The 21,229-nt window shown below is 64.6% G+C and overlaps 8 protein-coding genes across 18 annotated transcripts in view; 4 read left to right on the top strand and 4 right to left on the bottom strand.

The window, feature by feature from the left end:
• The window catches only part of LOC148408206 (melanoma receptor tyrosine-protein kinase-like), a 10,619-nt gene extending 7,022 nt beyond the window's left edge, over positions 1-3,597 (bottom strand). Inside the window, exon 1 of the mRNA XM_088401957.1 lies at positions 1,545-3,597. Coding sequence (XP_088258083.1) covers positions 1,545-1,644 — 100 coding nt within the window. The 5' untranslated portion in view covers positions 1,645-3,597. The remainder of the gene's footprint in view (positions 1-1,544) is intronic.
• LOC148408207 (tomoregulin-1-like) lies at positions 2,949-5,553 on the top strand. Its single transcript, XM_088401990.1, has 10 exons — positions 2,949-3,219; positions 3,322-3,422; positions 3,520-3,649; positions 3,737-3,763; positions 3,874-3,970; positions 4,051-4,199; positions 4,272-4,319; positions 4,398-4,509; positions 4,646-4,807; positions 4,875-5,553. Exons 1-10 carry the CDS (start codon positions 3,018-3,020, stop codon positions 4,966-4,968), a joined length of 1,122 nt encoding a protein of 373 aa, XP_088258116.1. The 5' UTR covers positions 2,949-3,017; the 3' UTR covers positions 4,969-5,553.
• A 255-nt stretch (positions 5,554-5,808) lies between these two features.
• Positions 5,809-7,717, top strand: cavin4b (caveolae associated protein 4b). Its single transcript, XM_088401994.1, has 2 exons — positions 5,809-6,741; positions 7,086-7,717. Exons 1-2 carry the CDS (start codon positions 6,388-6,390, stop codon positions 7,560-7,562), a joined length of 831 nt encoding a protein of 276 aa, XP_088258120.1. The 5' UTR covers positions 5,809-6,387; the 3' UTR covers positions 7,563-7,717.
• hus1 (HUS1 checkpoint clamp component) lies at positions 7,707-9,702 on the bottom strand. 2 transcript variants are annotated; one of them, XM_088401993.1, is made up of 9 exons: positions 9,537-9,702; positions 9,306-9,433; positions 9,071-9,247; positions 8,724-8,831; positions 8,580-8,654; positions 8,409-8,508; positions 8,185-8,289; positions 7,955-8,085; positions 7,707-7,893 (listed from the first exon to the last, which is right to left on the bottom strand). In XM_088401993.1, exons 1-8 carry the CDS (start codon positions 9,586-9,588, stop codon positions 8,003-8,005), a joined length of 828 nt encoding a protein of 275 aa, XP_088258119.1. In that variant the 5' UTR covers positions 9,589-9,702; the 3' UTR covers positions 7,707-7,893; positions 7,955-8,002. The 2 variants fall into 2 exon arrangements, with proteins under 2 accessions (XP_088258119.1, XP_088258118.1); XM_088401992.1 differs by having other exon boundaries at positions 8,181-8,289.
• Positions 9,703-10,097: 395 nt separating this feature from the next.
• Positions 10,098-18,134, bottom strand: dipk1c (divergent protein kinase domain 1C). 8 transcript variants are annotated; one of them, XM_088401987.1, is made up of 9 exons: positions 14,572-18,134; positions 13,121-13,290; positions 12,265-12,468; positions 12,134-12,187; positions 11,724-11,872; positions 11,405-11,654; positions 11,102-11,325; positions 10,934-10,981; positions 10,098-10,854 (listed from the first exon to the last, which is right to left on the bottom strand). In XM_088401987.1, exons 2-9 carry the CDS (start codon positions 13,271-13,273, stop codon positions 10,641-10,643), a joined length of 1,296 nt encoding a protein of 431 aa, XP_088258113.1. In that variant the 5' UTR covers positions 13,274-13,290; positions 14,572-18,134; the 3' UTR covers positions 10,098-10,640. The 8 variants fall into 8 exon arrangements, with proteins under 8 accessions (XP_088258113.1, XP_088258110.1, XP_088258112.1 ...); XM_088401984.1 differs by adding an exon at positions 11,027-11,101 and having other exon boundaries at positions 10,934-10,951; positions 11,161-11,325; positions 12,134-12,468; XM_088401986.1 differs by lacking the exon at positions 14,572-18,134 and adding an exon at positions 13,366-13,918.
• On the top strand, positions 15,249-16,998 carry cyb5a (cytochrome b5 type A (microsomal)). 3 transcript variants are annotated; one of them, XM_088401997.1, is made up of 5 exons: positions 15,252-15,630; positions 15,813-15,941; positions 16,026-16,055; positions 16,307-16,341; positions 16,410-16,998. In XM_088401997.1, exons 1-5 carry the CDS (start codon positions 15,511-15,513, stop codon positions 16,495-16,497), a joined length of 402 nt encoding a protein of 133 aa, XP_088258123.1. In that variant the 5' UTR covers positions 15,252-15,510; the 3' UTR covers positions 16,498-16,998. The 3 variants fall into 3 exon arrangements, with proteins under 3 accessions (XP_088258122.1, XP_088258124.1, XP_088258123.1); XM_088401996.1 differs by lacking the exon at positions 16,026-16,055 and having other exon boundaries at positions 15,249-15,630; positions 15,813-15,954; XM_088401998.1 differs by lacking the exon at positions 16,026-16,055 and having other exon boundaries at positions 15,250-15,630.
• ppp1r3g (protein phosphatase 1 regulatory subunit 3G) lies at positions 17,148-18,147 on the top strand. The gene has a single exon (XM_088401995.1). It carries the CDS (start codon positions 17,273-17,275, stop codon positions 17,978-17,980), a length of 708 nt encoding a protein of 235 aa, XP_088258121.1. The 5' UTR covers positions 17,148-17,272; the 3' UTR covers positions 17,981-18,147.
• Positions 18,148-18,276: 129 nt separating this feature from the next.
• lyrm4b (LYR motif containing 4) lies at positions 18,277-21,157 on the bottom strand. The gene is made up of 3 exons (XM_088401999.1): positions 21,020-21,157; positions 19,547-19,667; positions 18,277-18,388 (listed from the first exon to the last, which is right to left on the bottom strand). Exons 1-3 carry the CDS (start codon positions 21,106-21,108, stop codon positions 18,341-18,343), a joined length of 258 nt encoding a protein of 85 aa, XP_088258125.1. The 5' UTR covers positions 21,109-21,157; the 3' UTR covers positions 18,277-18,340.
• Positions 21,158-21,229: the final 72 nt, after the last annotated feature.

Raw genomic sequence — 21,229 nt, forward strand, 5'->3', positions numbered from 1 at the left:
CTTGGGATGCCACCGAGGAACTACCGGGCCGGACCGCGCTGCGCGACGACTCGCGCGCGTGGGGCGCTCCTGATTTTCCTCGCAAACGGCAAATGCCGCCAGGGAGGCGCCGAGCGCAGGGTTGAATCCCGCCGCTCTGGCCGGGGTTTGAACTCGGCGCGAAAGGGCAATTTGCGTATGAGCGGGGCGTTTCGCATTGCCCCGTTGGCGCTCGGATCCCCGCTCCCGTGGGGACGCCATCTTGTCGGCTCGACTCCTCCACGTTCCGTCTCGCGCCGTCAAGAGGAAGCGCGAGAGGAATGAAATCTTTCTGGATCTTCCGCGCGCGAGCCACGCCCCTCCAAGAGGAAGAACAAGACGGGCCTTTGCGAGGAGCCGGAGGCTCGCGTTGCCCACGCGAGAGGCTGAGCGGGTCGGGAACGCCCAATTAGGCGGACGCGAGCGTCGGCGTCCGCCCGCGAGCGTCAGAAACGCCGACGGCCGACTCCGCAAAAGCTCCGAAGGACGTCCCCGCGGAAGAAAGACACTCCGCATGCAGACCCGGCACGCGACCGAGCACCTCTCACCTTGCCGAGAGGCAAAAGCGCAAATTGCAACAAATGGGCCAATTCATCCGGCGGCGCGCTTAAGTGCACGCTTCCAATAAGTGCTTTTATTGACTTTGTCCACGCAGCGACGGGTCACATGCGCGTACGCAACAACAACAGCGACACAACGGCCTTGTGTGCTAATCTCTCTCTCGCACTCGCACGCGCACACGCATGCGTGCGAGGAATGTGTCAGGCGGCTGAAAACACGCACATGCGCGGATGCTAACGCGAAGCGCGGTTAGAACGGAGCCGTCCCCGGGCCCGAACGCGCTCGGTTCACTTTCGCAACGCCGCACCAGTTCCGACACGCTCCGCAACACGCGCGCGCGCACGCAGTGTCTGCACATGCTCCCTTCCAACGGCGCGAAGCCAAACAAGGCGAACGCGTTCCTTCCCGGTTTTCCCAACTTCCCGGGCGCGACCTTCGCTTTCAAAGTCGCCGCGGCGACCTTTGACCTGCGCGCCAGCCGGCGGCAGGTTCGACGCGTCGGCGCCCGCCTCCCGCGCATTCCCGGAATTCCAACGTCAACGACCCGGGCTCACCTGCGCCACTCGAGCGGGGGCCGGCTCGTCGCCATGGTGACGCGCGGCCAGACACAATATCGATCTATTTAGACAGGCGCGTACGCGCCGAGGTCTTTTTCAAGGCCTCGCGCAACTTTTTTTTCGCGGCCGACGCACGCGCCCCTCCCTTCCCGCTCGGCGCACAAGCGCGAACGGGAAAACCGACAAAACAGGCCGAAACAAAAAGCGAGCACGCGCGGTGGCGTCCGCGTTCACTTCAGCCGCCCGTCCCGATCGATCCGGCGTCACCTGCGCGCTCGGTCCCGTCCCGATCACGTCGCGCACCGGGCGGCGATGACGTCAAAAGTTTCAAGGCGCTGCACGCGCGGCGAGAGACCTAAGGTCAAGTAGGCGAGGCGCGGCGGGCGGCGGGCGGCGGGCGGCCGGTACCTTTCCTGTCGGTGGGCGTGCAGCGGACGTCCGGCGGCCGAAGCAGAACCGCAAGCGGAGCCCAAAGAAGCCAAAGGTCGGCCGTGCGTCGGCGCGCCATCTTCACCCGCGTGAGCGCGCGCCCCTACCGCTTGCGACCCCCACCACGCCCCCCTCCAAAAATATACAAATAATTACAAACAATCAAAAGAACGCAGCAGGAGCGGAGAGTCGGGAACAGCAACTTCTCGTCTGGCAACAAGCAGGCACACACGCGCGCGCGCGCGCGCTCGCACTCACTCCCCCGCCCGCTCGCGCTCTCGTGCTGATTTTCTCACAGTCGGCGCGCGCTGGGATTGACGGGAGGCTGGCTGAGTGCCAAGAGATCGAGACGCGCAGACGCGCAGACGCGCAGACGCGCAGACGCGCAGACTCGCGGCCGACTTGTGTGCGCGGCGGCCAGTTCCGCGAGAGAGAAGATGAAGATGAAGATGAAGATGAAGATGAAGATGAAGATGAAGATGAAGATGAAGATGAAGATGAAGATGATGAAGAGGAAGGACTCTCCTAATGAGCGCCCGGCGGCTCCGCGTTAATCCCGCCCGCCGTTCACGGTCGAACGTGCATGCGCGGGGATCAACCGGGAAGCCGGGGAGTCTTCAATTGTTTGTTGTGTGAAAAGTGCTCATTTAAAGGCAAGTCGGCGGTCAGCTTAGTCGGGGCCTTCGGGCGGGGGAGCGGAGGGGGGCTTTCGAGCTACCCCCCCCCCCCCCCTCCCCCAAACGCCACTCAAGCGCAGCTCCCAAGCGGACTTCGAAGCGAATGCGAATGCGGTGGCCGCGCGCCCTCTGCCGGTTAGCCCGAGAAATCGCACGGCCAGAGCGAGCAACTTTCTTCCTTTTGCCTTCCGTTTGCTTGTTTTCAGTGCGAAACGCGCTTGATATTTTCTGGCTTTAGAATATCCCGCCAGCGTTCAACCCGGACGATGCTGTTCGATCGAAGAAACGCGGCCCGCAAAGAATTTCTCTTCCGCTACAGTCGCGTGGATGGAACGTGCGACGTGCGCTCGGGACACCCGCTCCCTCCGCGTAGTGACGTCACGGCGCGATCGGGCTCTCCGGGGCTCATGGGCGGGGCTTGCTCTGGTCACGTGAGCCAGGCGACCCTTTGTTGATGAGCTCGCTCGCTCGCACGCTCGCTCGCTCGCTCGAAGGCAGCCCGACGAGCAGGAGGAAAGAAGAAAGAAAAGGAAAAGGAAGGAAGCGGAAGGAAACAAGAAAGAGCGGAAGGAAGACGAGAGGGGAAGGAAGGCGCGAGGGGAGCGAAGAGCCGTCGCCGGCCCCCGTTCGGATGCTGGGCTTTGCGGGGGGGAGGGGGGCCCAGGCCGGCCCGTGAGGTGAGGTGAGGCGGGGGGAGGGAGGGGAGGGGAGGGGAGGGGAGGGGAGGGCCGGTCGCCGAGCCAGCCGCCTCGGCTTTGTGTCTTGGCCCTCGCCCATGAGGCGCCGAGGGCCGCCGGCCCCGGTCGCTCGCTTTCGCTGCCCTCGTGACGTCACGGCGCGCCGCTCCATCATGGCCTCCCGCGCTCCGTCGCCCTCGGCCGCTCTGCTGCTGCTGCTGCCGCTGCTGCTCGCCGCCGCCGCCGCCGCCGCCGTCGCCGCGCCCCGGTGCGGCCCGGGAAACGAGGCCGAGTGTCCAGGTGAGGCGCGCATGCGCGGGAGCCTCGGCGTCGTCTTGACGACCGCCGAGCTCGAAGGTCGCCCGCGAGCAGCCTGACGAGCGCCTCTCGTCTCGCGGGCAGTGAAGAAGAGCGACCTGCGCGTGTGCGACGCGGGCACGTGCCGCTACGGCGGGACTTGCCGCGAGAACGGCGCAGACATCAAGTGCGTGTGTCACTTCCGCGTAAGTGAGCCGGCCGGCCGGTCCCTCCCTCCCTTGCTCCCTCCTCCCTCCGCTCCGCTCGTCAAGCGAGCGCGTTGCGTTCGTGTCCCGCATGCAGTGCCACAAGAAGTTCGTCCCCGTGTGCGCCTCCAACGGCGACACGTACCAGAACGAGTGCTTCCTGCGGCGGGCCGCCTGCAAGAAGCAGCGGCCCATCGGCGTCGTGGCCGAGGGGGCCTGTTACCACGGTAACGCGCGCGCGCGCGAAGCCCGGCTCCGCGAAGCCCGGCTCCGCGCGCGCGCTCATTGTTCGCTTCCTTCCGTCCCACTGGCAGATGGAGCTTCGGGGTCTGGGGGCGGAGGTACGGCGCGCGCGCCCGCACCCCACAGGGGGCTTTTTTTCTCTCCGTCGCCGCGGTTGACGTGACAGCGGATCCTCGCAAAAATCCAACGCGAACCTGTGAACGCGCAGATGACGAAGGTTCCGGCGTCAGCCGCGGCAAGAAAACGTCCAAATGCGGAAACTGCAAGTTCGGGGCCGAGTGTGACGAGGACTCCGAGGACACGCTGTTAGTGGGCGCGGGCGCGGGCGCGGGCGCGGGCGCGGGCGCGCGCGCCTACGCAGGCTGAGCGGCGTGTGCGCGCGCAGGTGCATGTGCAACATCGTGTGCAACGGGCACAACGACAACCCGGTGTGCGGCGGCGACGGCGCGACGTACGACACGCCGTGCCACGTCCGCGAGGCGTCCTGCCTCAAGCAGATGAAGATCGACATCCGCCACGTGGGCCGTTGCCAAGGTAGCGCCGTCGCGAGGTAACGCCCCGCTCGCCCGCCCGCCCGCCCGCCCTCATCCTCTCGCTCGTCCGCAGACAAGAGCGGGAAGGACGACGGCGCCAGGAGCAAGCCGGACGCGTTCGGTAACCTGCCGATGCCGCGGCCCCGCCTCCCTCCGCGTCGCTCTCTCTCACCCGCCCGCCCTGCCCGCCCGCCCGCAGGCCTTTCCAAGTCGGGCGACTCGGGCGAGGGATCCGCCCCCTGCCCGCCGGACCGCGCCCTGGCCTGCGTGCACGGCCGCTGCGAGATGAGGAGCGAGCGGCCCGCGTGCAGGTGACGGCGGGCGGGCGGGCGGGCGAGCGAGCGAGCGACGGCGGCGGTTGGCTGACGCCCCCCTCCTCCGCCCTCCTCCGCCCTCCTCCGCCCTCCTCCGCCCTCCTCGCCCCTCCTCCCCCCTCCCCGAGCGCAGGTGCCGGCCGTCGTACGGCGGCCCTCGCTGCGACCGGCCGGCGGACCTGGACGTCCTGTACGTGGTGCCCAGCGGGCGCAAGCTGCACTACGTGCTGATCGCCGGCATCGTCGGCGCCGTCCAGATCGCCGTCATCGCGGCCCTGGTCACGTGCTTCAGCAGGTGCGCGAATCCGTCCCGCTCGGCCGCCGGCGGCTCCGACTCAGGCGCCGCTCGGTTTTTCCCGCAGGAGGTGCGACAAGGCCAAGCGAGGGCCCGGGCGGAGGCTCGAGCCGCACGCGGCTCGCTTCCCGTCGGGAACCTCGTCCAGGATGATGATGTAGGCCCAGGCCCGCCGCTCGTCCCGGGAACCTCGTCCGGGATGCTGCTGCTGCTGCTGCTGATGATGATGATGATGATGACGTCGTCGTCCTTCTCTCAACTCCCGAGCGCGACTTCACCGTCGGGAGTAGGATTAGGATTGCTTTTTGTACCTTTTGCTTCGTTTTTGTCTTGAATCGTGAGCGCCGTCTTTTGCCCCGCTCGACTTTTTGGGGACCCTTCTCTCCAATAGCTCACGCTGCGGCCGTCTTTCGTAAGGCCTTTTTTGGTTTCTCGAGGCGGGCGCGCGCGATGCCGCCGACGCGCTCCGGGGGGCGCACGCACCTCACTTTTTACGTCAAGTCGGCCTTTTTTCTACTCTTCTCGGTCTTCGGGTCCAAGCGACGAGGTTGCGGAAAACTCGATTCCGATTTCGTTCCGTTCTTTTCCTTGACGTTTTGTCAAGATAGTTGAAAGATGTTTCCAGCTGCTTTTTTTTTCCCAAGTGTTCACCGTCTGTACCGAGCGTCCGTGTCGCCGGATGAAACGCTGTAGCTGTTGCATGCTGTGCTTAGAACGTTGTAGAATAAAATCAACTTGTGCTTCGACCTCTGGCTCGGATGGCCAACAAAACACAATGACGCGAGCGCTCCTCACAGGCCAAGTTTGAGCTGGGGGGGCAGCGCGGATAATTTTAGCCGTCAGCTGGCGCGGGAAGTCCCCCCCTCCGCTTGACATTCCCTTGGGATTCATCTTGGTATTCTTCTTCTTCGTTCTCTTCTTGTCCGTCCTTTGAGCGCTCTGGAAGGCGTCCAGAACGACGCCCCCCCCCCCCCCCCCCCTCGACCCCCCAGCAAAAACGGGCGCTGCGGGGATTAGCGGGCTAAAGGTGGCGCCGATAGATGGATGCCGAGGGGCTTTCCGAGGTTATTTTCCACCTCCCTCCGCGAACGCAAAAGTTATCCACCAAATGTCATGTTGAACGTTCTATCAAGTGGGCAGGCGCTAAAACTCCGCCATGCCGATGCTCAACCTTGTAACTTCATCACTAACCAACGGCACAGCAAATGAAGCGACGAGTTTAGCGACCGCCGATGAGGCGTTTTTCTATCGTCCGGATCCTCGCCTTCAAGTTTACCGACGGCCGACGGACCGTTTCCACCGTCCCGATCCTCGCCTTCAAAGCAAAAAAATCCCCCGTTCGCAAAGGCGTGCGACGAAGATCGAAACGGGCTCGGAAAGTTTTCAGAATTTTGCAGGCGGGCGGAGCGAAGGGGCGCACGTGTTGGATCGGGGCCGGCGGCGTTTCCGGTCCTCCCTTCGGCTCCGCCCCCGCCCACTCCCCTCTGCGCCCCGCCCCCGGGTGAAGCGCGCCGGCCGGCCCTCTCCACTTCCTTCGCACTCGGGTCCTGCGAGCGAGCCGGCAGGCCAGCGGAGGCGGCATGGCGGACAGCTCGCTGTGCGGCGGGGAGGACGCGGCGGGCGTGGCGTCCCTCCTGGAGCGCGTTTGCGGCCTGATGGAGGGTGTGCAGGCGGCGCAGCGGCGCATGGAGGAGCGGCAGCTGGAGCTGGAGAGCGCCGCGCGCACCATCCGGGCCGGCGTGGCCAAGCTGGCCGCCGAGCAGAGCGCCGGCGCCGCCGGCCTGGACAAGCTTCTGGACAAGACGCGCGAGGTCGGCAGGCACGTCAAGGACGTGCGCGTGCGCCTGGAGAACCAGAACCTGCGCGTCAAAAAGGTGGAGGCCACGCAGGGCCAGCTCCTGGCCAAGAACAAGTTCCGGGTGGTCATCTACCAGGTGAGGGGCGAGTCCCGTCGTCCGGCTCCGTCGGTGAGCCGAAAACCGCATCTCCGACGCACGGGCCGAAAAGAAGGCGCTAAGCGTGACGTCGGGGGGGGGGGGGGGGGGCCGCCGACCTCGTCCGCCAGTCGCCGCGGTAACCCGATAACCGCGGCGATAACTTTAGCTCGCCGCCGCGCGGCAGCTGCCGCCGCCGGCTATTTCGGGAGGCGCGCGTGCCAAATTTGCTTGGCGCTCGTTGACGGCGGGAGCGGAGGGTCCAAAAAGAAAAGGGCGGCCGATTCCGAGGCCAAAGCCCCCCCCCCCCCCGGGTCTGAACCGGTGCGACTGTGGTCTCGCAGGGCGAGCGGGAGGTGCCGGCGGCCGCGCCGGGCGACGGCGGCGAGGGGCCCGACGGGCCGGAGCCCCCCCCGGACTCGGACGAGGAGTACATGGTGGTGGAGGAGGCCGACTCGGCGGCGGAGCGCGCCCAGAAGAAGACGGGCCTGACGCGGGTGGAGAGCCTGAAGGCCGCCTTCTCGCGGGAGAGCATGAGCCGCACGCGGGACAGCCTGGGCGCCAAAGTCAACAGATTGGGCGAGCGCATCGTGACGGCCGAGCGGCGCCAGAAGATCCGCCGGTCGGGCGAGCGCCTCAAGGAGAGCCTGGCCAAGGGCGTCCTGAAGAAGGAGAGGACGGTGGCCGAGGGACAGGAGGGGGCCGACCCGGCCGCCGCCGCCGCCGCCCCCGTGCCGCCGCGCAAGGGCCGGCGCGGCGCGGCCGACGAGCCCCGGTCGGAAGCCGAGGTGCGCGTGTACGACGTCGATCAGCTGTCCTAGCCTTCCGGGGGCGGGGCGGGGCGGGGCGGGGCGGGGCTCGCCTCCCACCAGAACTTTTATTTTTGCATGTGAGGGAACAAGATTGCGGCGGCGCAGCGACTTGAACCGGAGCGACAAGGCGATCAATAAACTGCACTTGGGGGCAACCGCCGCAACCCGTTTGGCTTTTATTGAGCCGGCGTCGGACTCGGACTCGGACTCGGACTCGGTCTCGGCGCGAGCAAACACAACAGCCGACGGCCGCTTTCCATTTCTTTCGGCTTTCCTCTAATAAACGCGCTCCGTGCCGCGCGCCTTTGCCGCTCTTCGGCCGGCCGACGCCGCGGCCGCCCTGCGCAGAGCACATTTGAAGGCGGCGTCCAACGGCGGACAAAAGGACACGCGTGACCTACCGCCTTTCCTTTACAAACGACCGGCGGGCTGCCGATGGCTTTTGGCGTCTAGGCGGCGGCGGGGATGAAGTACTGCAGCGAGGCGTCCTGGTGGAGCAGGACCAGGTGTAGCACCCTCTGGTGGACGATGTCTGCGGGACGCACAAAGCGAAGCGGATCCCCCGCGCTCCCAAAGGAAGGCGGCTCACGCGGGCGAGGAAGGCGGGTCACGCGGGCGCGGCCGTACTCACTGCACACGGCCCGGCCGGGGTTGAGCTGCTGGCCCGCCAAGAACTGCTGCAACTTCCTGATGTCCACGCGGGCCTGCGCCGCGCCGTCCCGGGAGCCGCCGTCACCTGCGGGGCCGAGACGGTTCAGACGCTCCCTCCCGTTTGGTTGCGCCGCCTTCCCCCGGTCCCCGTCGGCGCGCCCGGGACCTTTTCGCCCCGCGCTCCCAAGGAAATGTGCGATTTACCCCACTCGGGGTTTCCCAGGTCTTTGAAGCGAGTGGTGACCGACACCAGGTCCGTCTCGATCTTCAGGGTCATCTCGCCGCGCCGGTTGGCCTCCACCACCTGCCGCACGCACGCCAGCGCGCGCTCAGTATGGCCCGGGCGGCCGCGCCGGCGCCCTTCTGCCTTCGCACCAGGAAGTCGGAGAGGTTCTTCATCCTGTCCACCACGTTCTTCATGGTCTTCAGAGGCGGCAGGAAGACGCTGACCTGACCACGGGGCGAGAGGCGGCGTCACGCGGCGTCACGCGGCGGCGGGCGGGCGCGACGGCCGCTCACGTCAAAGTCGGGCAGGTCGGGCTCTTCGAACTCCCGCCACAGCCGCCGGGGGACCACGTCCACGGGGACGTCGTGCGTCACCACGCGGCTGACGCCGGACGAGGTGGGCTGCGGGGTCGCAAAGCGGGGAGGGGCGGCGGCCCCGTCGGCTCGTTAGCGATCGGACAAAACGCCGCTTGAAAACCGGACGGCCATTTTCCATCCTAGACACGCAAGTCCGGATCGTTTGAAGGATTACAGGCGAGGCCGTCGTAACAAGAAAACGCCATTTGCTCGGAAAACCGAGCGCCACAACGAGCCGCCTCTGAAAAGCCATCACTATCTTTTAAGCTTCCCGCGCGACTGACCAGCTCGGCCACGACGGTGAGGCAGGGGCAGTGCTTGTTGGTCAGCTTGACCTTGACGCTTTTGGCGCATTGGACGGTCCTGAGGGCGCGGAAGATGTTGTCCGGCGTCACCTCCAGGCAAATCTGGTTGTCCCGCTCGCTCACGCCCTCCATCCGGTACTCGTCGAAGATGTTGGCCTGCGGGGGGGGGGGCGTCAAACGCGGGCGACGGGCGAGCTCGGGCGGTCGCGGCTACCTGGGCCAGCTCGCACCACATGGCCACGCCCCCGCCGCTCACTTTGCCGCACAGGATGAAGAAAAGGCGGCGGGGCGTCAGTCGCAGCACGCACGTCTTGGTCAGCTTGGCCACGGCGCTCACCGTGCCTGCGAAGCGAGCGGGGCGGGACGCCGAAGATACAGTGTCCGTCGTAAAAATGCGCGACGCCACGCGAGTCCGAGAAGAAGGAAACGGGGGACGAGTCCTTACGGGTGAATTGGTTGAGACAGGCCACGTCGACAATCTTGCCCCGAAACTTCATGTCCGGCACAAACTCGTCGAGTCAACTCGTTTTAGCTTCCCGCCGCGTCCGTCGTTTCGGTCCGTCCGCGTCAAAGGCCCGCCGGAAACGGAAACCGGAAGCTAGCGGAAGGACGAAGCGTGTCCGACAGCAAACAAAAACCTTTCGTCCGAATCTCCGCGCACCGATAATAGTCATTGAGAATTATTAGCATTAATATCAACCTCGCCGTTATGCAAATGGGACTAACCAGGAACACGACCGGATCAACTTTCTCTATGGGTTTTCTGGTTTCGGCACGCCGTGTCATGCGGGTGTGTTGACTCTCCGCAAGAGAGCGCTACGATGTTACTGTCGCCGGCGGAAAAAGCGGCCGCGGGGCGCCATCTTGCAGCCCGCGCGTTATCGAGACGCCTTTCTTTCCAACGCCCTCGACAATCCAAGATTTAACATGAACGTTGTTGCGGGGATGGGATGGAAGACCACCTTGCCACCGGTCTACATATTTGAACAAATCTCTCGGAGCAATAAAGAGGCAAACTCGCAGGCTGTTTATTCTCATTTTAAACTTTCATTGTAACTTTGTGGCGGCCAAGTTGGCCGCCTGCCATTGTGTTGCACCCGTCGATGTGGCAGAGTAGGCTCTTAGTCCGTCTGAGCAGTCGGCATAAAAAAAAAAAGACTGCTGCAACGCATCAAACCAATACATGGCGCTCGGCGAGCAGTCCCACAAAAATATGCCTTGCTTAAACAAACTCCTAGGTGTGCCTTATCCATTTCTTCTTTCTTCCCGAGAACAAAGGACAACATACGTACACGGCAAAATTGCGGATTTCTCTCCGATTTAAAGACGGCTCCGAGAAAATCACGCGGCCGCCGTCAGCCGATCGAGGGCCGCAAAGTTGGCCGCGGGCCTTCGTACGCCGTCTCAAAAGCGTTGTCGAACGTGTCGAATGGGTGCGGGCAAATGCGACACGCCATCGAAACACCACGGCGATCACAAGCGTTCTGATGGCACTGGACACAAATCCCGCCTGGACTTTGAAGGCGACCGCGCACGGAAGAGTCTGGGCTTAAGGGTGGGCTTTCGCAATGCCGGCGCGTGACGCCCGGAGCTCCGTGGCCGGCGGGTCCACGGCCGCGGAAAACCGGATTCCGAAAGTTGAATCGGTGTCAGGTGACTTCGGAAGGTCTCGGCACCGGTCTCCGGAGGTTCTCCGAGCTTCGCTCAAAAGTTGAGCCCCGCGCGGCCTCGGCTCCCCCCCCGCCCTCGCTCGGATGTCGGCCCTTCGCGAAGGAGGCGGGTCAGGACGCGGCGGAGGCGGCGGCGCACGTCCGCGCCGGGCGAGCGGGAACACTCCCGCACCGTCCTCCGCAGCTCCGCCTGCTCCGCCGCGGAAGAAGAGCCAGCGCGCTGAGCGAGAAGGCGAGACGGGAAGAGCGGGAGAAGCGGAGCCACCTGCAGGGGGAGCCCCGCGTGGGCGTCCTCCGGCGCGGGGGAAAACCACGGCCCCAAGATCTTCCGGCAAATCACCTGACGGAGGAGCGCAACGTCGATCGGGGGGGCCGCGTCCGACCGAGGCGGGCGCCCACCTGCAGGTTGGTGTTGGCGCGCCGGCCCCGGCAGCGCCCCGCGCCCGGGTCGCAGCGGGACGCGCAGTCAAAGAAGTCGCAGTCGGCGTCGCCGGCGCACTCGCGGTCCAGGATCTGCGCCATCTTGGGCTGGAAGAAGGCCATGTCCAGGTCGATGGCCACCACCTGCCGCACAGCGCGCGTCACCAACGCGCGCTAACGGGTTTTCGGAGAGGCTGGGACAAATGGGGCCGGCGGTCCTGACGCTCAGATCCTCCCTGACGCCAAAGTTCTCGGGCTTGACGTCGCACAGATGAACTCGGTGGGCGAAGTCGCCGTCAAAGTGCTCCGCCATGTCCAGGAAGCCGAGGGCCACGCGGCGGACCCTCTGGCGCAGGCCGGGGTCCCGGAGGCCCTGGTCCCAGGCGCCGCCCTCCCGCAGCGCCTCCACGGCGTAGAAGTGCCCGCAGGAACCCAACAGCTTGGGCACGTGCGCGCTCAGGTCCTGCAGAACTCTGCGCGGGGAGCGGCCAGGGAAAGGTCAGAAGGTCGTCGGCGACGGGGGCGCGGCCAAGGGAGCTCGCCTGAGGAAGGTGTACTCCTCCTGCTGCAGCAGCGACCGCAAGGACGTCAGCTCACCCCGCGAGTACGCCTTCCTGTCCCGGGGCCGCCACTTGTCAACGGCGGCGGCTTCTTCCTCCTGGTCTCGGGCCAGACCCAGATCCCTACGAACCTGAGCCAGCGGTCAAACGCGTTCGCCGCTCATCCGGACAAGAGTAGGGCTACGCCACATCCGCCGGCCTACTCGGCGAGCCGGGAACTATGTCGGAGCGAAGCGCTCCCGAAAAGGGTCGGCGTTGCCGTCGCCGCCGATGTTGGCCTCCGCTGAAGCTAACGCGCTAACGTGCAAACGCCGAGGCCGAGCGAACGCCAACGGACCTTCGTTCTTTGGCGGCGATCTTTCGACCCGGCCTAAGGAAGCCGGCCCACGTACCTCCAGCGCGGCCCAGAGGACGACGTCCGGAGGAGGCGAGCCTTCGGCGCCGTCCTGCCGCCGGGAGACGAGCCGAGACCAGGACAGCGTGAGCTCCGGCCCGCGCCTCCCCTTGCGTCCCGAGGTCCTACCCGGTAGTCCGGCCACCCCGTGGACTGGTAGGACGACAGGTTCTCCAGCTTGGACTTGAGGATGACGGGTCGCCCTCTCCAGCGGACCTCCATCACCGTCTTGCCGCCCCCGTAGTTGAGACAGCGCGTGTACTCCACCAGGCCGCGCGCGCACAGGTCGCCGCACATGTCGCCCGCCGCCCGGCCCGCCGCGAAGTCGCCGCACTGCGCCGCAAAACAAACACGGACACCGGACCGGCGTCACGTCCGACTCGGGCGCGGCCGTGCCCCCGACGATTTGGACTTTGTAGTCCCTTCTCGGGTTCGGCTGGATGGGAAGCTTCCGGAGGGCCGCTTCGTGACGCCAGCTCTATAAATATGTCTAGGACGCGCGGGGCGGCGGCCCAGGAACACGCAGCTGCTGTCATGGGGCCCAAAGAGACCTGGCGTCTTGCAAAAGGCTTCCGAAGGGAAAGACCTTATATGGGCCTCCCCCTTCCCTCACACGAAGGCTCCGGTTGGGAACACTTTGGGGCTGAGAGGACTTTGGCGCGGTCTCGACTCGCGTGAGCCGGCTCGTTCCACTTTCAAGGGATGGAGATCGGGCGCCGGGAAAGACCCGGCAAAAATTCCATGCGCGCTACCCTCCGAAGCGCGATTCCTAGTCCGCCGCTCCCGCGCAAAAGCCGCTTCGATATTTCGCCAAAGTCGCCGTCCGCCCGTCGAGAACGGGGCGATCCCTCAACCCTAACCTTCCCGCGCCGCGCCCTCGAGCTGGTTTATGTACGACCTCGCCCGCCGCGAAAGTTGACCTTTGGCGGGGACGCGCGCGTTGTTTGGACGCGGGCGGCGCTCGCTTTTCCTGCGAAGGACTCACCAGGCGGCGCAGGATCTCCTCGCCGACGGCGCGATCCCGGCGGAGGTCGTCGCGCCGCAGAAGCTGGAGGCCGCCCAGCAGCAGCCGGCAGGCAGAGCAGGCCAGCAGCAGCGCCAGGGCCGCTCGCCGCCGACCCGGCCACACGCCCGGCATGGCCCGGGCCTCCGATTCTGCCGCGGGGAAACGAAGAACGTACTGAGGGCGGGAAGCCCCGAACCTACTTACCGCGCGGTCGCTCCCGTCACCTCAGAACCCGACGGCCGAGGCGGGCCGACGGTAGCGCTCCAAAGCGAATCGGACGGTGCCGGAGGCCCACTTTAGGGAAGGGAGGCCAAACGCGCGACGCGACGGGACGCGGCGGGGGGGCGGGGGTCTCCCAGGAGACGAATGAGAAGCGGCAGACGCGGCAGGGCCTCCGAGGCGCACCGCGATGATCCCTGACCAGAAGGTCCGTCTTCACGGACGCTCCCCAAAAGTCCAGACGAGTCCATTTGCCATCAGGTCAAAAGGGAAGTCGGGCGGCGCTCTGCGGGAGCGGACCCGCGACATTCCACAGCGGCTCCCGCGCCGCAAAGTCGCGGCGGCTCGCAAGCCTTCCCGCTAAATACGCGCTTCCCGTTCGGGTCCGAAATCCCCGAAATCGGAACCGCCCTCGAGCGCCGGCCGACACTCCCGCGAGTCGGCCCGGGACTTTGGCCCAGAGCGCAGACTGTCAGGCTGCCTCGGAATGCCGCGGCCCCGCTTTGCACGCCTCGTCTTGTCCTCCCGCCGCTTCTTTTGCCTCTTGGGAGTGCGGAACGCCCCCCCCCCCCCCCCCCCCTCAATAATGATAAGACGCTACTGCACCCCCGCCCCTCGCTCTCGGCCCTCCTCCGGTTGCCACGGCAGCCGGCCTATGCTGAGGTTCGCCACCCCCCCCCGCCGATCTCCAGCTGTTCCTTGGAGAGTTGCCAGGAAAAACAGCAGATGCCCGAGGCCGCTAACTCGCATCCGTTAGCGAAAGTCACGGCGCGGACGGGAAGGGGAGGTGCCCCCGGAGGCGCCCCCGAGAAAGCGTCGGAGGAAAGGGCCGACCCCGGGAAGGAAAAGGAAGGAACGTCGACGGGAAGGTTCGCTCGCTCGACGCCGAACATTGGCCGGCCGGCCGTTTTCGAGCCGCGGAAGGAATGCGGAGCCCGCCGGGAGTCCACCGGGCCTCCCCCTAACTTACGGAGGTCAGGCCGCGAGCGCGCCGACCCCGCCCCGTCGCCTCGGCGGTTCCAAATCCCGCCGGGTTCGCGGAAGAACGTCCCGAAGCCGAGCGAGGCTAGCGCGCCGTCGGCGATGCGGAGGTGAAATCCCAAAGGGAATGGACGCGGGGCCCCTGTCGCCGACCCTTGACCCTTTCAAACACCCTTCAGTGACGCGTCCCCGCCAGATAAAAATGCCACCTTATCCGAGGAGACGTTCACCTTTTTGACTTTTGTTTCGGTTCGTTGCGGAAGCGGCGAAAACGCGCGGCTGGGCCGGACAGTCCGTGTTTGCGCTCCGCCATTCACTGGCCGAAGGCCTTTTTTCCCCGAGGGGACGGGCGCGGTCGCGCTTTTGTTGATCGCGACGTCTTCCGGCCTCCTCCGACTCCCGTTGCCGATCGCCGCAACGTTAGCATTTGGTGGGCGGCGACGTGAGGGGCGCGGCAACCACATGTTGAGAGGTGCGGCTCCAGGCCTGACATTTTACTTCCTTTGCTGCAGCCAAGAACTTTTTTTTTTTTTTTTACAAGATATTAAAATGAGGCAGGGGTGGGAATTCAATGTTTTATATGCATATATTTAACGGTGCGGAGATCAAACTTCCATTCTACGGGCCTTTTAGTTCTTCAGGATGAAAGTGACAAAAAGCTTTCCTTCCCGGCGTCTTCATTTTTAAGCCGATCTCGGGCGGGCTCCGTGGTTGCTTTTACGGTTCGCAGCGGAGGAGTGCCAACACAAAAAAACAAAAACAAAAAAAAGCCGTGGACGTTGGCCGCACGCGAACCTTCACCTCGTGTCCCGGGCCCGCCCTTCGTCCAACCAGCGCGCCGATTGATAAGACATCAAGCAACAGGGACGCCGGAGGTCCGCCAGAGGGCGGTGCCGAAAAACATCGGGCTAAAGTTTGAAGTGTCGTGAAGCGACGGCAGCGAAACGCAGTCCCACCGGAAGCTTTCTTTCCAAATTAAACGAGGCGAGCCAAGTGCAGGCCCCTCGAACGGACTTTGAAATTCCATAGCGGATGTCGAACGGGACGACGCGGCGCCCGCCTCGGGAGAGAAGGCGCAATGGCAACGTCGCCCTTGGGGCGGCAGGTAAACGTCCACAAAGTCCAGTTTTGAGACTCGCCTCCGCCCCGAAAGCGCCGAAAGACGCAAGATGGCGGCGGACGAGCTCAAGTACTTCACGCTCGACGACGTCGCGGAGCACAACTCCGTCAAGTCCACTTGGATCGTCATCCGGCACAAGGTCTATGACGTCACCTCGTTCCTCGAGGAGGTGAGCGAGCGCCGACGAGAAAATGACGCGGCGACGATCGGAAGCGCCGCAGCTGCGACGAGGCAGCCCGTACCGATGGCGGGAACGCGACGCGATTGGAGCCCAAAAGAAAAGCGCTCCGATGAAAATCCCGGACGTCGCCACGTCACTTTGGCGAACTTGACGGCGCGTTTCATGCGCAGCACCCGGGCGGCGAGGAGGTCCTGAGGGAGCACGCGGGCGGCGACGCCACCGAGAGCTTCGAGGACGTCGGACACTCGAGCGACGCCCTCGCCGCGGCCCGCCAGATGCTCGTCGGGGAGCTGCACCCGGTACGCGCCGCCGGTATGCGCCGAGCCGTCCTGACGTAACGGCGCTCGCTTGACCAAGCCTTGTGTGCGCGCGCGCGCGCGCAGGACGACCGGGAGAAAGTGGCCAAGCCGGCGGTAAGTTGGGCTCGTCGTCAAAACCGCAAGCGGAACGCGTTAGTTGTCCTCAACGCCCAAGCCTCGCCTCGCCCCGACCCCTGCACCCAAGAAATCCCGCGAAGGGCGTCTTGTACGCCAGTTTTCGGAAAACGGGCCGCTTGCACGCGCTTCGCACTTGCCGGGGTTCGCGTCAGCTTCTTGCGAAAAGGCGGGACGCGCTTCGCCGGCCGCGTGCGTGACGACGATGATGAGCGGCGTTTGTTTTCCAGGAAAGTCTGGCCACCGCTTTGGAAGAGGAGCGAAGGTAGGCGCGGCGCGTGGCCGCACGCGTGCGCGCGCGCGCGCAGACTTACGCAGGTTTGTCGTTGTCAGCCGGTGGCCCAACTGGTTGATCCCGGCCGCCGCCGCCGCCGTCGTCACGCTCGCGTATCGCATGTACGCGGCCGAGAGCGACCTGTGACGTCACGCCGATCGGCGCCGGAATCTCGTCTGACGGCCCGGCCCGGCTTCGTCGATTCGGATCGCTGCCTTGCTTTGTGATTTTTTTTTTTTTTTTTTTTAATTTGCATTGGCGTGTGCCCGTGGCCCCGCATCGAAGTTTTCTTATTTTTTAAACGAAACGGATTCCAATACAATGCAAAACGCTACCAGCGACGCCAGGGGGGGTCCGGCCAAGTTGCTCTCTGGCCACTAGGGGGCGAGGGTGGCGCTGTCCGCTTCACCCGCACGAGTTGGCGGCGTTGCTCTCTGGCCACTAGGGGGCGAGGGTGGCGCTGTCCGCTTCACCCGCACGAGTCGGCGCCCTTCGCCTCGGCGGTGACGCACCTCGACGTCAGCGGTAGTAAGCCAGCCCGATGACGTCACGACGACGCGTTTGCGTTTCGAAAGCGGGCTGCGCGAGCACATCGGCAAACAAAAGGCCACGTTTCCGTCCGCCTTCCTAAATAAACAATGATTTGCAGTCCCCCTCGCCCGTTTGGTTTTCTTCGTCGCCACAACAAGCATGAGCGGCGCCCCTCGGCAGAACGCTCCGTCCGTCATCTTTCTTCGCCTTCGGTCGACGCGAGCGCCGGAGGGTCGCGCTCGGCGGGCGGGCGCGAGTCGCGTCGCTTAGGTGACGGCGGGGGTGGGGCGGGGGTCACCGGGGGCCGTCCCCTCCCCTATACAAGCGGGCCCCGCGGCGGACTCTGACCGGCAGCGGCAGGAGCGGCGGCGGCTGCAGCACAGCGAGGGCCATGTCCCGGTCCGGCGAGGGGCCAGCGGAGCCCGAGCCGGACGACCGGCTGGACGACGAGCAGGACGCGCGGCGGCTGGAGCGGCGCGTGAGCGAGAGGCGGCGGGCCCGCTCGCTGCCCGCCTGCTCCGCCTCCCTGCTGCTGGCCGCCGGGGGCGAGCGGCGCAAGAGGGTCCAGTTCGCCGACTCGCTGGGCCTGAACCTGGCCAGCGTCAAACACTTCAGCGCGCTGGAGGAGCCCCGGGTGCCCAGCCAGGTCTTCTCCAGACACGCGGCGGCCAGCGTCCCCCAGGAGCGGCCGGCGGAGGGCGGGCGCCTGGAGGCCTGCTTCGCCGAGCCCGCCGACCCGGACTCCAGGGTCCGGCTGCTGCGCGTGTGCCTGGAGCGCCTGTCGGTCGCCCGCGGCCAGGTGCGCGGCCGGGTGCGCGTGCTGGGCGGGGGGGCGCGCGGCGAGGTGGGCGTGCGCTACACCTTCGACGAGTGGCTGTCCCACGTGGACGCGCGGGCCCTGCCGGTGGACGGCGGCGAGGCGCGCTACGCCTTCACCCTCTGCGCGCCCCCCCGGATGGAGCCCGGCTCGGCCGTGCACCTGGCCGTCTACTTCCGCTCCGACCGCGGCGACTTCTGGGACAACAACGACGGACGCAACTTCACGCTCCGCTACCGCGCGCCCGACGGGAACAGACGTTCGGCGTCCGCCGGCTTTTGAAGGCGGGCGTCTGTCGTCGACGCCGGCGGCGCGGGACTTCTTCAAAAGTTTGGAGCGCCTGAAGAGACTCCTCCTCATCCTCCGAAGAGGCCCGGCCGGCGCGCGCGTCTTTTCGAGCGGTCGCGTGTCATTCCCGCCGGCAGACGATTAAAACGCTTTGGCTCTTTTGCCGCGGCCGCGTGTTTTCCATCGGGCCGGGAAGGACGAGCCCGGGCGACGGGCTCGGACCGGCCGCCGCCCCGGAACCGAAGGCGCCTCAAGGGTTAGGGTTAGCTCAAGAAGCTCGGGTCCCCGCGGGTCATCAAGCGGCGCTTTTATTTTGCCGTCCGAAGCGCCGGCCCGCCCGGCAAGCTCCTCGGGCTACTCCACCACCGTCTTCTGGGCCTGGAACATGCCGCCCACCGCCGCCTGAGGGCACACGCAAATTGGAGGATGAGACGGCGCGCCGGCCCCCGCGACACCACGCGCGATGGCGCGAAGGACGTCGGGGCGCTTCCGCGCCCCTTCCTTTGGCGCCGTTGGCCATTACGCAACGCCGCCTCTGTTTGCTGTCACAATGTGCGCGCACGTGTACGTCGGATGGATTCTTGCGCAAACAGGAGCAGCGCCTATCAGCTCCGCGTGAACTCGGGGGGAGGGGGCTTCAATCCACTCTCCCCGCGGAAACGTCTCGCAGCCTAACAAAATAAACGAGCGGAAGCATCGGGGCTACGTTTAAGGAGACTTAGAAGCGCTCAAGTAACGCGAGTCTTTGATCGCGTGGCCCTCGAGTCGTTTGGTAACTTGGGAGAGAGTAGAAATGCGACTGAGGACGGAAGCCAGCTTCTCGCGGCCACCGGGGGGCGCCCCGCACTCGCGGAGCTGGCGAGGCTGACGTGTCGCGCGGCCAATTGGCCCCCTGCGCCAAGAGTGTGAAAATCTGCGCCAATCGGAGCCGAGGGGCGTGGCCTAGATGCAAATTGTTGAGGCCTCCAGCGCCCGGCGGCCGCAGCGGGTGGCCTGCTTCTCCCCGATGACCGTGACGTTTTTGGGAGGCGGGGGTATAGCTTGGCTTTAACATAGGCTTTGCGTCCTGATTTTTTTTTGGTTTTCCGACCGTTCGTCAAAATTAGGTGTCTTTTGTCCCGAGCGCCTTTGCACGTTTAGTTCGGCCCAAATACATCCATTTCAAAGTTAGACTTAGTTTTGCGACGGTAAAATGTACTTTCGGTTAGCCGTTTGTATTGCTTGTATTTGAGTTCGTGACGAAAACAACGAATTCCATTTGTTCTCATGAATCGCACTCGATGGGTGGAAGAATAGTAAATCAACCGGCCGCCCTCTTTTCTCGCGGCATCCAAGGTCCGCTAAAAAGGGACCGAACTGCGAGCGGGACGGCTTCCGTCGACTCCCCGCCTACTTTTCCGGGCGCCGGCCTTTCCCCGAGGTCGAAGGCAAAAGGCCCCGACGCCACAACGGCGTACGCCGGGGCCGAGGACCCGCCCCGGGGGCCGCCGACGCATCCCGGCAGCCGGGAAACGGGCGCTCGCATGCGCGCTAGGCAATCGGAGGGGCCGCGCGCGTCACCTGTCTCTGTATGAGCGCCAGCGACTGGCGGCCCTCCAGCACCAGCCTCTCCACAGTTTTGGGGTCGTCCACGGTCTTGTTTTCCCTGAAAGCGTCACGCACACGCCGCACCGCGTACGTCCTGCCACACGTAAACACACACGATATCACCGGAGCGTGACCTTATCATTATTAGGACATTTCAGCTGTAGCCAAGAGCAAGAAAGCGTCCGCCTCCCGAGACGGCCTCCGTTCATCCGCCCCGTTGGGCAATCTTCTTCAGACGTCGCGCGCGCATACGTTCAGTCGACGACGTTACCCGCGCCGCGGCGCGGCGCTTGGCGGGGGCTCCGGCCTCGCCGGCTCCCGGTCGGCGGCACGCTCAAAACGCCCGCTTGTGTTCCGCAATAGTAGATGCGTACCCGCAGCTACATGCTGAACGGATACGTACGCCGTAGCTCGCAGTTCACCTGCTCTGCGCGGCAAAGTTCAAAGCTTTTTGTTCTGGGATTTTACCAAGACTTGTGGAGCGAATTCAGCGCGCTACCGCAACACGGGCGGCGCGGCCGCGCTCTACTTGACGTAGAAGAGCGTCGGTTAGGGCGCGACGACGAGCCGACGGCTTTGAGAAGGACGGACGGAGGGAGGCCTCGGGCGAGAGGGAAACGTCATCCGTCCTCCCGTCAGACGTTTTCGCGCAGCCACCCAAAATGCATGGACGTTGACAGATGACGGGGCTAGGCGATCATTCGACATTTTATTCAGTCATCGGTTTGAAAATGAGCTAAACTTCAAGGGAATGCAACGTGAAGTTTTCCGCTCGAGGCCCGCTTCTTTTATGTTCGGTTCTCATTCTGGGAACCGCGGCCACCAGAAAAACAAACAATACTGAAGGATGGGTGGGAGCTTCACGAGAGGTCCTTCCACAGGTTAGAAAGGGTTCAACTTCGGGGAAGTTGTGGACAAGTTATAGAACGTTTGGATTTGTTTATTCCGTTGAGGTGCGAGCTATGACAGTTATTACGTCCAAAGCGATTTAGAATCATTACTGTTAGTGAAATCAGACCGTTTGAATTGTTGGGTTTCTCGTTGCGATTAAAATCACACCAAGTCGTCCAGAAGAATCCACTTTTGGGCCAAATTGCCCAGCCCCGATAGATCAGATGGACGGATACGATAGCTGGACAGACAGCTACTTGGCACGAATTCGTGTTGCGCCAAGAGGTCATTACGTGCGTGAATCTCTCCAATGAAGACGACGCTATAGGCTATTGGACGCGCGAGGTGCGTTCCAGTTGCAAAAACGGTTCGATTTGAAGCATTGTGATAAAGAGAACGTCGATTTAATTGTTTGTCGTGAGACTCGGCGACGTCTCGCCTGACCAAAACAACGAGATGCTTCCGTCGCACTTTGCGCGCCGCCGCTGAAATAAAGCGACGGAGCGGAGCCGAACCGAGCCGAGGCATTCCCAGCTGCCGACGGGCATGTCTTACCTGTAATTGTACGAGGGGAAGTTGTAACTTTCTTTTAGGAGCATCCTGTAGAGAGAAATCACCTGCGCTCGCGAGGGCGCCGCCATCATGTTGCTAAGCTAACAGGCAAGGGAAACGGGCAGCGGTGGATTTAGGACCCCGCTTAACAAGTGTGCCCCAAAAACGCCTGTCCGTATTAAACATCCAAACCTCAATTCTTGGCTATTCTGT

This window comes from Hippichthys cyanospilos, chromosome 19 (assembly GCF_059441005.1).
Source record: "Hippichthys cyanospilos isolate Australia breed blue-spotted pipefish chromosome 19, RoL_Hcya_1.0, whole genome shotgun sequence".
Taxonomy (NCBI): Eukaryota; Metazoa; Chordata; class Actinopteri; order Syngnathiformes; family Syngnathidae; genus Hippichthys; species Hippichthys cyanospilos.